The sequence below is a fragment of the Myotis brandtii genome, unplaced genomic scaffold (genome assembly GCF_000412655.1).
Source record: "Myotis brandtii unplaced genomic scaffold, ASM41265v1 scaffold194, whole genome shotgun sequence".
In the NCBI taxonomy this organism is placed as follows: Eukaryota; Metazoa; Chordata; class Mammalia; order Chiroptera; family Vespertilionidae; genus Myotis; species Myotis brandtii.
Window position 1 is genome coordinate 1347417 of NW_005357232.1, and position 13802 is coordinate 1361218.

The following is a 13802-nucleotide window of genomic DNA, read 5'->3' on the forward strand; positions in this document are numbered from 1 at the left end:
CTGGTCCCCCCCAACTGCCCTCCCCTGCAGGCCTGGTCCCTCCCAACTGCCCTCCCCTGCCGGCCATCTTGTGTGTTGGAGTGATGGTCAATTTGCATATTACCTCTTTATTAGATAGGATTAGAGGCCCGATGCATGAAAATTCGTGCAAGAGTAGGCCTTCCTTCCCCCAGCTGCCGGCACTAGCTTCCCTCCGGCACCCAGGACCCGGCTGGCTTCCCTCCGGCCCCAGCTTTGTCAGGTAGGACGTCCAGAATGACGCCCGGTCTAATTAGCATATTACCCTTTTATTATTATAGATAGAATAAACTTGCTTAATTAGACTTGCTCTCTGATTTAGCTAAACTTTTTCCAGCCCAGTGAAGCACCCCAACTTCCCTTTCAGGTAATTGTCAGCAACACAGCAGTAAGTATCAACACGAAGCAGATTATTATTGTAGATCACACAAGGAGAACAAAGGGTAACATTTAACTGCAGCAGTGTTTGACTATATTCTGCGCAGGGAGAAAACCTGAAGTCATTTTCAAGGTCTACCATTTCTTCTTTTCATTCGAATCAAGTTTCTAAGCTTTCTAAATCTCCATTTTCCAGCTAATGAAAAGAAAATAGGATTCTATCAAGTCTCCAATCTACCTACTCCAGGGCTTCTGTGAGGATCAAATGAGATGAGGCACAGGGAAACACTTCACAGACATTTGGTTAAAGTGTAAATCTTTCCACCTGGCTATAAAGCAAGTGTATTCCTGGGCTGAAGAAACTGCAAGGAGGCTAGTTGCTAGGGAGAAGAAGGACACCATTACCCAGATGGACACTTAGCATATTAGCCTTTTATACATACAGATAGGAAAACTTTGCAGCTAGTAAGTCATTAAACCTAATCTTGTTCATCTTGGGGCTGGCAGTTGCCTTGATTTTTGCTTTCTCATGACTCACTATATCCAACAGCCAGTTACCCCTACCAGCTTCATTCAGCTCTGAAAGTTTTAAAAGTAGACCCATTATCATCATTTAATAGGATTCTTTCTCAAAGACTTGGTATCTAGAATATGTTATAGGAAAAAAATTAATCTTTGTGTCTGGTTTATACTTCCTCTTTTGTCTTGTCCCATTTGCCTTGTTTGTTATTTTTATCCTGTGTATCTCTGTAAGCTGTCTCAAATCCTCTTTAGAAAGGTGGGAAATAAACTAATATGATAATAATATAATAGTAATGATAGTAATAATAGTAATATAATTATCCTGCTTCTCCGGTTCTAGTACTACAGGGCACAATAGCACTCCTTTCATAAGGCAGAACGTTCACCATTTGCAGTTTGTGTAGTGGTGGAAGGTAAGTTCTTCCACCTCCTTAAAAAGGTGGAAGAACTTACACCACCCAAATTTCCATTCATTTCAATATTCATTGTCCAACAAACATGAATTAAACATCTGCTCTGTGGCTGGTATTGTTGCTGCTGAGGGACTCATGATCCTTGACTTCGATGAGTTTATACTTGAATTTTAAGATTGTAGAAATTGTACTGATTTTGAGGAATCTATTTTTTAAAAGGGTAGTTAATTGAATATTGTTTATTCACATACCTCTTCATTCAAGATGCTGTAAATCTATTCAGGATACCTTATCAATGTTTTGTGTAAGTTTGGTGTTTTTAGGTGGAGTCATCCTTTGTATCACATTTTTATCATTTTGCCTAAAGTTGTACAGTAAATCCTCACTTAACATCATCAATAGGTTCTTTGACCTTAAGCAAAATAACATATAACAAAACCAATTTAAACATAGGCTAATTAATATAAACAAGAGTTAAGTTTCTATAATACCTCATTAGTATTATAACAAAATGACATTGAACGAAATTGTTATTTGAAGATCTGCTGTATTTATAATATCAAAAAGTATTATCATGTTGTACTTTTCTGACATTATACATTTATTTATCATTGTATTTTGAGTTTAGAAAAATTTAACCCAGACATGATAATGTATTCTTTTGGCAGTTAACTCAGATTATTTTTTCCCTTTTTGTTTATTCTAAAGAATATTTATTTCATTAACACACAAACTTGCTTTCTCTCTTCAGATTCATTATATAAATCTCTATGCTAATTATAATGATCATCAACCAAAGGACTTGTATGCATGCATATAAGCATAAGTGATGGACACAGACAACAGGGGGTGAGGGTGAGGGCAAGACTAGGGGGATTGAGGGGACAATGGGGGAATAAAGACACATTTGTAATACCTTAATCAATAAAAAATTTAAAAAATTATAATGGTCAATTGTAGACAATATTGACTGTCTTAATTGTATTGCTTTATATTTTCAAGAGGAAAAGCAGGATTTTATATGAAAGCCAGGTGCCATGTTTTCAAAAGCCAATGCTAGTTATACCTACAAGCTTAATCAGTGGTTTCTTTTGGAAGTTACTACATGCCATCCTGGTGACATATTATGGCATATTCTTCACCTATGATAAAAGTAATAACTGGCAAAAAAGGTAATTCACAAAATGATGTAAAATTTTTAGTCTGCCCTGGAATTTTTAGGGATATCTTGAAAGTGCCGCAAAATTAGGATTAGAAGTGCCTTTCATAAAGAATGACAATATAAACATTTTCCTGTTAAAAGAGTTCTATCATGCAGAATTTATTTTCAAAAATAAACATTGAGTTATCCCACATACTCATCGTTGATAAACTAAAGGTATTGGTATGATAGCTGGCAAATTAGAATATTTGTATGTGGACTCGAATTCGACAATAGGAATCCCCTGTCCCATTTTCATTCCCTATCCATGGGACAACTCACTTTATTAAGCATCTTGAGTTGCAGTCCGGATGAACTGGGTATGCCTGATCACAAGTTCTATAGTTTTTCTATTTTCTATAGTACTATTGGTTTTACCTTCATCACTCTCCTTCCTCTTTGTTCTTTTTTAAAATCAAGCAGGCTAAATATTTTACTCCTGACTCTTTTTCAGGAAAGGTGGAGAGAAGCCAGGGAACTATTTCTTTTGACGACTAGTAATGTCTCAAGTTGTTCAGAATGATTTCTTTGTTTCTTTTAAACTCAGTGCTTAAATGACCTTTCTGCCAGACTCAACTTATTGCTATGCAATTAAATAAATCCAAAAATCTAGAGTGCCAAAAAGTAGTTATTTCAGTTACGTTTTTTTGTATTGTGAATTAACCATTAAAGAGTAATATATCTATAAAAAGGTAGAAAAAAATTTATTTTATGACTAAGTACATAAAGTCAAATAGTGTAATTGAGTTTTTAACTTGAGATCAAGGCAAAAATACACTTGATAGGTTATTAGAATATGAATATTAGGAAGAGGTAATATATAGAAATGGTAAATTGTTAGCCTTTGTTGGGCTCTTTAAATTAATATCTTAATTTTTGCTTTGTTAAGACTTTATAAAGAACGATTAAGTCAGGTGGATGCAAAACTACAAGAAGTCATAGCTGGAAAAGCACCAGAATATTTGGAACCACTGGCAACTTTACAAGAAAATATGCAAATTCGTACAAAGGTAGCAGGTAGGAAAGTGAAACATCTTTTTCATATAGTAGAATACGAACTCTTCAGATTTAAAAGGTGTTTGTCAAGTGAGCATTTGTTGTTAATGGAATCACAAATATATTTACACTGTGGACCACAGTGTTTCACTGTCAATCACTGTCAATCAGCCCACAGTTATTTATTAAATGCCTCTTGCTTTTCTCTGCTGCTGTGGGGTATGAAAAAAGCAAAACAAAAAGAAGGCCCTCAGGTTGCTTACAATGTTACAGTGTTGTTAAAATATTTCCACAAGTGAAACAATTAGTAGTTTCATTAAGAGATACTGTAACTATCACAGTTTCATTTCCAATTAAAGTCCAATTTAAATACTCTTAGTAGTTTTCATCGTAAGAGTGATAAGGTTTTTTTTTATTTATAAAAACATTAAAAAGTGTTTGATCAAGATATAGAGAACAGGGAATTAGCCCTCAAACAGATAATTTAATGGTAATTTTGATAGGATTGTTAACTCATTTGTGGCTATGAATAAATGAAAATATACTATAGTATTTGTATGATTAAAATTTCACTCTTCTGTTTGTAAGTGGGATCCTACCTCAGAATTGTGTCCTAGCACTCATCACAAGGATATAGCCATTTAAAGGTCACTTGGTTTGTCAGAGTCAAACTAAAAACTGAATTTTAATTAATGAAGATGCTGATTGTTTTCTTTTTTCAGACACTAATTGATCCTCATGTACTTGTTATACCAAATGCATTATTGATAATAGTTTCTTTTTGTTACTAAACCTATCTTAATCCAAATTTTATTCTTGAGTGCTTAATATTAAATATGTAAATATGTAGATGATACTCAACTTGCTTGCTGTCTGCATAATGGTTTAGCACACCCTTAAAAATAAGCATGTCTGTAATTTTCTTTGACATTCTGAAAGAACTGAGATTTACTGGATATTTAGGAAATATTACTTGAGTCAGTTACTCAATTTTCTAGTCTGTGGCCTTTCTTTAGTTTTTTATTGTATGGAGAGTAGTGTGTATGAATGTGTTGCTAATGTCATAGTTCTGAATATCTGTCCCTTGCTTTTACTATACAAGAAAGACATTTCTAGGGCCAACTATGGCATGGAGTTTAGTATGTACATCTAGAGCTCTTTGCCATTTTTGTGATGGCATATTTGCGTGGCCATGTTGCCTTGGTACCTCTAAGTTAAACTCTCTCGAGCATCTATCCTGTAGGTAAAGCCTGGTCAGAAGCATTCAAACATCACAGATTTTGTTATATCAGTTTATACATTTAATCCTCTTGGAAGCTTTGGACTCTAAAAATACATAGTACTTAAGGTTATGGTTTTGATGGATAGACTATCCAGTTGTTTGAGTATATATGATTAATGAAACCAGAGCTTATTTACTCTGTTTCCATTATGAGTCCTCAGAGATTGTTTTTTATAGGAGAAGAGTTTTATTTTCATTTTGATCATTCTCTATCAAACATTTAGGAGTATTCTCTAGATTCTAAGAATGAGGTAAGAACTAAAATTTGCAGTGTAGTTTTTTTCTAGCTCTTCTTAAATATATATATATATATTTATTTATTTTAATTGATTCAGAGGAAAGGAGAGGAGAGACAGATAGAAACATCACTGATGAGAATCATTGATCGGCTGCCTCCTGCGCGCCCCCTATTGGGGATCGAGCTCGCAACCCAGGCATGAGCCCTGACCGGGAATGGAACCATGACTTCCTGGTTCATAAGTCGACGCTCAATCACTGAGCCACACTGGCTGTGCTCTTCCTAGTTCTTAAACTCTTAGTTTTTTACTCTTCTTTAATATATACCTTAGCTGAGCCTTTTAGTTTTAGATTTTAAAAGAATAAGTTAGAATCACTGGTCAATTTCTTCTTAATACATCTTGGAAAATTCAGTTAGGACTATTTCTGTAGGAAAGTGATATTGAAACTTTGTTGTGAACATAATCAGAATAATTGTGTTTGGTTGCAGGAATCTATAGAGAGCTCTGCTTAGAATCTGTAAAGAACAAATATGAATGTGAAATTCAAGCTTCTCGCCAGCATTGTGAGGTACTGTTATTTTGCTTAATCTTTAAGCTAATTTCATTTTTTTAAGCCTTTTCTGAGTGTAGAAGTCTAAAAAGTAAATAAAATAAGTTAAAAAATTTAAATAGTACTTTAGTTCATCACTTGTGTGAATTAAAAAAAAAAAATACAGTTGTACTGGAAGCTGTATTGGAAATAGGACACAAAGGAAGGACCAGAGAAAAGAACTACTAGTAAGTGAGATAATTTTAGAAGTTTTGTAGATGTTACCTTAAAAAGACTTGGTAATGATTATGTCATCTAGCATTACTGAAAATACTGTAGTGTTATTTACAATAGCCAAGATCTGGAAATAGCCCAAGTGCCCATCAGTAGGTGAGTGGATGAAAAAGCTGTGGTACATTTACACAATGGAATATTATGCAGCTGTGAAAAAAGGAAAGAACTTTTACCTTTTGCAACAATATGGATGGACCTGGAGAATATTATGCTAAGTGTAGAGAAAGACAAATACCATATGATCTCACTTATATGTGGAATCTAATGAATGAAATAAACTGACGAACCAGAGGCATACATACGTGGAACAGATAGACAGCTGTCAGAAGCAAGAGAGGTAGGGGGACTGGATGAAAGAAGGTGAAGGGATTAGCCAAAGAACATATATACATAGCCCGTAGACACAATAGTGAGGTGATGGCCAGAGGGAAGTGGGGGTGGGGACTGGGTGGAGGTGGGCAAAGTGGGGTGGGGGGATGGATGGGGACATCTGTAATAGTGTCAACAATAACAGTAAAGTTAAAAAAAAATTAGTGTAATTTTCAAGTTAAGACTCAAATATGCATATTCAGTAGTACAGTTAGAATGTTGGGCTATATTATCAATTTCTGACTCTCTAAATCTGTTTTCACATCTTTGGGCATAAATCTCTATTTATGGCAAAAAAAATAGACGTACTTTTCTATAGGTTCTGATTATTTTGAATAGCATTTTAAAAAGAGTGCTAATTTTACAGATAACTTTTAATAAAGCTTAGGTAAGATTTCAAGTGTACTATTGGAAATAAGACAAGTTCTATAATGATTCTTACTTTAAACATACCAAATCTTTATAAATCATTAAAATACTAAAAGTAGATAAGTATGAAAATGGTGGATCTTCTTGTTTCATTTTTCTAATTACAACTGAAATTAAGCATCTTTTTAAAAAAAATATTTTTATTGATTTCAGAGAGGAAGGGAGAGGGAGAGAGAGATAGAAACCTCAATGATTCTCTCTCATCAATTGTCTGCCTCCTACACACCCCACACTGGGGATCGATCCCACAACCCCGGCATGTGCCCTGACTGGGAATTGAACAGTGGCCTCCTGGTTCATAGGTCGATGCTCAACCACTGAGCCACGCCGGCCAGGCCTGAAACATCTTTTGGATGTTTGCTGGCTGTTTGGATTTTTTTTCCTAAGAAGTGCCTGTTTATGTCTTTTAACTTAATGTTGGGCTGTTAGTCTTTCCCTCATTGATTTTAGAGGTTCTTCATATATTCTGGATACAAATGCCTTGCTGGTTAAATGTTTTGCAGATATTTTTACCCAGGCAGTGAGGTTTCTTTGAACTCTCTTTGATGACTTGATGAACAAAAGTTTTACATTTTAATGTAGCCAAAGTTATCATCTTTCCTTTATGATATGTGCTTTTTGTGTCTTCCCTACTTTGAGCTGAAAAGATGTATCTTCCTTTAAAATTTGAAAATTTGCTTTTTAACATTTAAATCAATAAACTACCTTTAATTACTTTTGTGTATGGTATAATGTATGGATCTAATGCATGGCTTGGTAATTTCAACACTCTTATATACTCCATTGTTTACCCACTAATCAGTAATTATAACTCTTTTTTATTTCAAATGTCCATATATGTAATGGCTGGTTTCTAGCTTTTTTCATTTGTTCTGTTGGTCTCTTCGGCTGTTTCTGCACCAAATATGACAATTCTGTTTTTATGGCTTTCAATCTAGTAAGCCTTGAAAACTCAATAATTTTACCTTGTTCTTTTTGTTCTCACAATTGTTATTGTTAAAACATTTTTTATATTGAATTTATTGGGGTGACACTGGTTAACAAGATTATACAGGTTTCAGGTGCACAATTTTACAACACATCCTCTATACATTGTATTGTGTGTTCACCACCCCAAGCCAAGTCCCCATCCATCACCATTTATACCCGCTATACTCTCCTCCACCTCTTCCCACCCCACACCCACAATCAACACACTGTTGTCTGTGCCCATGAGTTTTTTCTCTTTCTTTTTTTCCCCCTCAATCTATCAACTCCCTCACGCAGCCACCCAGCCCACACTGACAGCTGTCAGCCTGCTCTCTATGAATTGGTCTTTATTTTGCTTGTTAGTTCATTTTGTTCATTAGATTCCACATGAGTGAAATCACATGGTACTTGTCTTCCTCTGTCTGGCTTATTTCACTTAGCCTAATGCTCTCTATGTCCATCCATGCTGTTGAAAAAGGTAAGATTTCTGTCTTTTTTTATGGGAAAAGTATCCATTGTACTAATGTACCACAGCTTTTTTATTTACTCACCTACTGATGGACACTTGGGCTGCTTCCATATCTTGGCTATTGTAAATATCACTGCAATGAACATAGGAGTGTACATATTATTTCAAAATTAGTGTTTCGGTTTTCTTCAGGTAAATTCCTAGAAGTGGAATCAACTGGGTCATAAGGCAGTTTCATTTTTAATTTTTTGAGGTAACTCCATACTGCTTTTCACAGTAGCTGCACCAGTCTGCATTCCCATCAATAGTGCATGAGGGGCCGAAACCGGTTTGGCTCAGTGGATAGAGCGTCGGCCTGCGGACTGAAAGGTCCCGGGTTCGATTCCGGTCAAGGGCATGTACCTTGGTTGCAGGCACATCCCCAGTAGGAGATGTGCAGGAGGCAGCTGCTCGATGTTTCTCTCTCATCGATGTTTCTAAATCTCTATCTCTCTCCCTTCCTCTCTGTAAAAAATCAATAAAAAATATATTAAAAAAAAATAGTGCATGAGGGTTCCCGTTTCTCCACATCCTTGCCAGGACTTGTTTGTTGATTTATTGATGATAGTCATTCTGGCAGGTGTAAGATGATATCTCATTGTGGTTTTAGATTAAAAAAAAATTTTTTTTTAAATTTTTATTTTAGAGAAAGAGGAAGGGAGAGGGAGAGAGAGAGAGAAATACCAATGAGAGAGAAACATCAATCGGCTGCCTCCGGCACGCTCCCCCACTGGGGACTGAGCCTGGAATTTGGGCATGTGGCCTGACCTGGAATCGAACCTGTGACCTCTTGGTGTGTGGGTCGATGCTCAACCACTGACCCACACCAGCTGGGCTCATTGTGGTTTTAATTTGCATCTCTCTGATGATTAGTGACATTAAGCATCTTTTCGTATGTCTATTGGCCATCTGTATGTCCACTTTGGAGAAGTGTCTATTCAGGTCCTTTGCCCGTATTTCATTTGGATTGTGTGGTGTGTGTTTTTTGGTGTTGAGCTGTAAAAATTTGTTGTTGTTTAGTAACATCTTTTTAAAAGTTACTTTTTATTTTCTGCTGCTGAATAGAAAAGTAATTTTGTATATTGATATTATATCCAATCTTATTTATTTCTCATTTTAATTCTAATAATTTCATTACAGATTTTTAGGTTTTCCATGTAGATTATGTCATTTGTGAATAATGCCAGTTTGTTTCTTTCACTCTGATCTTCCTCTTAACTTATTTTACTTGTCTTATTGGCAATGGTAGGACCTCCAGTACAGAATGGAGTAGAAGTGGTAAAAGCAGATCCTTGTTGTGTTCTTGATTTTAAGGGAATGCTTTTAACAGTTTTATAATAAATATATTTACTATTGGGTTTTGGTTAATACTATTTTATTAAGTTAAGGAAATTTACTTTTATTTCTTGTTTTCTAAGAATTTTTACCATGAATAATTGCTAATTTTTATTAAATGCTTTGTCTGCATTGATTGAATTAGTCATAGTTTTTTGCTCTTAATATATTAATGTGGTGGCTTACATTATTAATGGATTTTCTAATGTAAAACTATACTTGGATTCCTGGAATTACTATTTTTCTTGTGTATGGCCAGACTCATTTGCTAATGTTTTGTTTTAGAAGCTTTATTTCTGTGTTTATAAGTTAGATTTAATTTTTAATTCTCATACTGTCTTTAATTTGATTTTAAGATTTATAAAATGAGTTAAGAATATTCAATATTTTTCTCTTCTATATTTAAGATTGCAGTCATTAGTTTCATGAGTGCTTAGTACACCTTGCCTTTATGATATATTTTTTAACAGTCTCATAAAAAAAGATGCAAGAAAGTACAAAAGAATGAGTTTACAACATGATGCCCATCACCCTTGAATATGTAACATATACTTCAGACAAATGAGGGACATTTTCTTATACAACCACACTACAACCATTAAAATCAGAAAATGTACATTAATATGTTACTATCATCTAATCTTCAGCCTTCATTTAAGTATTAGTAGTTGTCCCAGTAGCACCTTCAGAGCAAAGAGATTCAGTTCAGAATCACATGTCTTTGTCATTGCATTTAGTTGTTATGTCTTTTCAGTTTCCTTCAATGTGGAATACCTCAGTCTGTCTTTGACTTTTGTAAATTTTCCATTTTTGAAAATTTTAGGCTAGTTATTTGCAGAATGTTAATTTTGAATTGTCCTGCTGTTTCTTTATGATCAGAATCAAGTTTTGCATCTTCGGTAGGAATATCACAGCAGTGATGTTGTGTTTTTCTTATTGAATTCTATTAAGCAGTGCACAATTTTGATATATTCCATTATTGGTGATGTACACTTTGATCACTTGATTTACGTGGTGTCTTCTAGGTTTCTCTAAACTTACTTTTTTTCTCATTGTGATTAATAAGTATACAGGGGAGAAGTTCTTTGAAGCTATACAAATATCTCATTCCTCATAATACTTTCAATTTATTTACTTATGTAAGTCTGGACTCATTGTTCCTTACTCATTCTTTTTAGTCTGCGTCATCTTTCAATTACAGAGGAAAGTATATCAGAATTTCTCTGTGGTGGTAGATTTGTTAATACCTCTTTGTATTTCCTTTCTTTTTGTTCCATTTTTTTTCTTAATTTCCTAAGAAAACACACATGCATACTATAATTTTCAAAACAGTAAAGTCATTCACCATGTGAAATTTGGAGGCCCAAAATACTAATGATGAGATGTGCCACAGTGCACATCCACTATCTCAGCTTCCTTAGATCAAAACAGTTTGAAACTGAATGCTCATGATTCCAGCTGAAATTTACCTCCCATGGAAATTTTTTCTTTTTTTTAATTGTTATAAGAACACTTAACATGAGATCTACCCTCTTAACACATTTTAAGTGTGCAATACAGTGTTGTTAACTACCCGTTGAATAGCAATTTTCTATTTCTTCTTCCCCGTACCCCCTGGCAACCACCATTCTACTCTCTGCTTCTGTGTGTTTGACTTGTTTATATACCTCATGTATGTATCATGCAATATTTGTCCCTATGTAACTGGCTTATTTCACTTCACATAGTACTCTAAAGTTTCATTCATGTTATAGCATATGACAGGACTTAATTTTTTAGACTGAATAATGTTTTACTGTATGTATATATCACATTTTCTTTATCCATTCATCCTTCAATGTACACTTAGGTTGTTTATCACATATTGGCTATTATGAATGGTGCTGTAATGAACACGGGAGTGCAGTTATCTCTTTGAGACCCTGATATAAATTCTTTTGGGCATATACTCAGAAGGGATTGCTAGATCATGTGCTAGTTCTATTTTTAAAATTTTTTAAATTGATTGATTGATTGCCTAGAAAGAGAGAGAGAGAGAGAAACTCAATTTGTTGTTCCACTCATGTATGCATTCATTGGTTGATTCTTTTTTTTTTTAAATATATTTTATTGATTTTTTACAGAGAGGAAGGGAGAGAGACAGAGAGCTAGAAACATCGATGAGAGAGAAACATCAATCAGCTGCCTCCTGCACATCTCCCACCGGGGATATGCCTGCAACCAAGGCACATGCCCCTGACCGGAATCGAACCCGGGACCCCTCAGTCAGCAGGCCACCGCTCTATCCACTGAGCCAAACCAGCTTCGGCCCTTGGTTGCTTCTTGTATGTGCCCTGACCGGGGATCAAACCTGCAACCTTGGCATATAAGGATGACACTCTAACAAACTGACTTACCCGGCCAGGGCAGTAGTTCTATTTTTCATAGTGACCACATCATTTTATATTGCCACCAACTGTGCACAGGGTTCCAATTTCTCTATATCCTCACCAACACTTATCTGTTTTTTGATAATAGCCATTATAACAAGTAGGACATGCTATCTCATTGTGAATTGCATTTTTTTGATGATTAGTGACATTGAGTACTTCTTCACATACCTATTGGCCATTATATATCTTTGGAGAAATGTCTACTCAAGTTCTTTGCCCATTTTTTAATTGAGTTCCTTAAAGTTTGGGTATTAGCCCCTTATCAGATACGTGATTTGCAAATATTTTCTCCTATTCTGTAGGTTGCCTTTTCACTTTAATTGTTCCTTTGCTGTGCAGAAGCTTTTTAGTTTGACATAACCACACTTATCTATTTCTGCTTTTGTTGCCTGTGCTTTTGGTGTCATATCCAAAAAAATCATTACCAAGACCAATGTCATAAGCTTATTTCCTATATTTTCTTCTACTGGTTTTACAGTTTCAGGTCTGCTGGCCTGATCGCCCCTAACCGCCTCTGCCTCAACCCCTGCCACTGTGGCTTTGTCCAGAAGGAGGACCGGACGACCGCAAGATGTCCGGTCTATCTGGTCTAATTAGCATATTACCCTTTTATTAGTATAGATATGCATGGGTTTATTTCTGGGCTCTCTATTCCACTGGTCTATACAGTGGGGCCTTGACTTACGAGTGTCCCAACTAACGAGTTTTTCGAGATACGAGCCGTCTCTCGGCCGATTTTTTGCTTTGAGTTTCGAGCTAAAATTCGGGTTACGAGCCAGCTTCAGATACCCCACCACTAGTTGGCGCAGCGAACGTCACAGTGAACGCCACAACATCAGCCCAGCATCACGTGTCTCACTCGTTCACTTTAAGATTTGACATATGAGTAATTTGAGTTACGAGCTCCGTCACGGAACGAATTAAACTCGTAAGTCAAGGCCCCACTGTATGTCTATCTTCATGCCAGTATCATATCTTAATTATTATAGCTTTGTAATATATTTTGAAATTAGGAAATGTGAGGCCTTCAGTTTTTTTCCTTTTTCTTTTTTTTAAATAAATCTTTATTGTTCAGATTATTACAAATGTTCCTCCTTTTTACCCCTATAGCTCCCCTCCAACTGGTTCCCACCCCACGCCCTTACCCCCCCATCCTCGTCCATAGGTATAAGGTTTTTGTCCAATCTCTTCCTCCACTCCCCACACCCCCTTCCCCCTGAGAATTGTCAGTCCACTCCCTTTCTATGCCCCTGATTCTATTCTATTCACCAGTTTATTCTGTTCATCAGATTTTTTATTCACTTGATTTTTCAAAATATATTTTTTGATTTTTTTACAGAGAGGAAGGGAGAGGGATAGAGAGTTAGAAACATCGATGAGAGAGAAACATCGATCAGCTGCCTCCTGCACACTCCCTACTGGGGATGTGCCTGCAACCAAGGTACATGCCCTTGACTAGAATCAAACCTGGGACCCTTGAGTCCGCAGGCTGACGCTCTATCCACTGAGCCAAACCGGTTAGGGCTCACTTGATTTTTAATTTCACTTGTTGATAGATATGTATTTGTTGTCACAATTTTTATCTTTACCTTTTTCTTCTTCTTCCTCTTCTTAAAGAATACCCTTCAGCATTTCATATAATACTGGTTTGGTGGTGATGAACTTCTTTAGCTTGTTCTTATCTGTGAAGCTCTTTATCTGACCTTCAATTCTAAATGATAGCTTTGCTCGGTGGAGGAATCTTGGTTATAGGTTCTTGCTATTCATCACTTTGTATATTTCTTGCCACTCCCTTCTGGCCTGCATTGTTTCTGTTGGGAAATCAGCTGACAGTCGTATGGGTACTCCCTTGTAGGTAACTAACTGTTTTTCTCTTGCTGCTTTTAAG

At 35.8% G+C, this 13802-nt stretch overlaps 1 protein-coding gene across 2 annotated transcripts in view; it reads left to right on the forward strand.

The window, feature by feature from the left end:
• The window catches only part of BRMS1L (breast cancer metastasis-suppressor 1-like), a 39896-nt gene that overhangs the window by 7326 nt on the left and 18768 nt on the right, over positions 1 to 13802 (forward strand). For both annotated transcript variants that reach the window (XM_014538603.1, XM_005864971.2), the window contains exons 3-4: positions 3422 to 3549; positions 5538 to 5617. In XM_014538603.1, coding sequence (XP_014394089.1) covers positions 3422 to 3549; positions 5538 to 5617 — 208 coding nt within the window. The remainder of the gene's footprint in view (positions 1 to 3421; positions 3550 to 5537; positions 5618 to 13802) is intronic.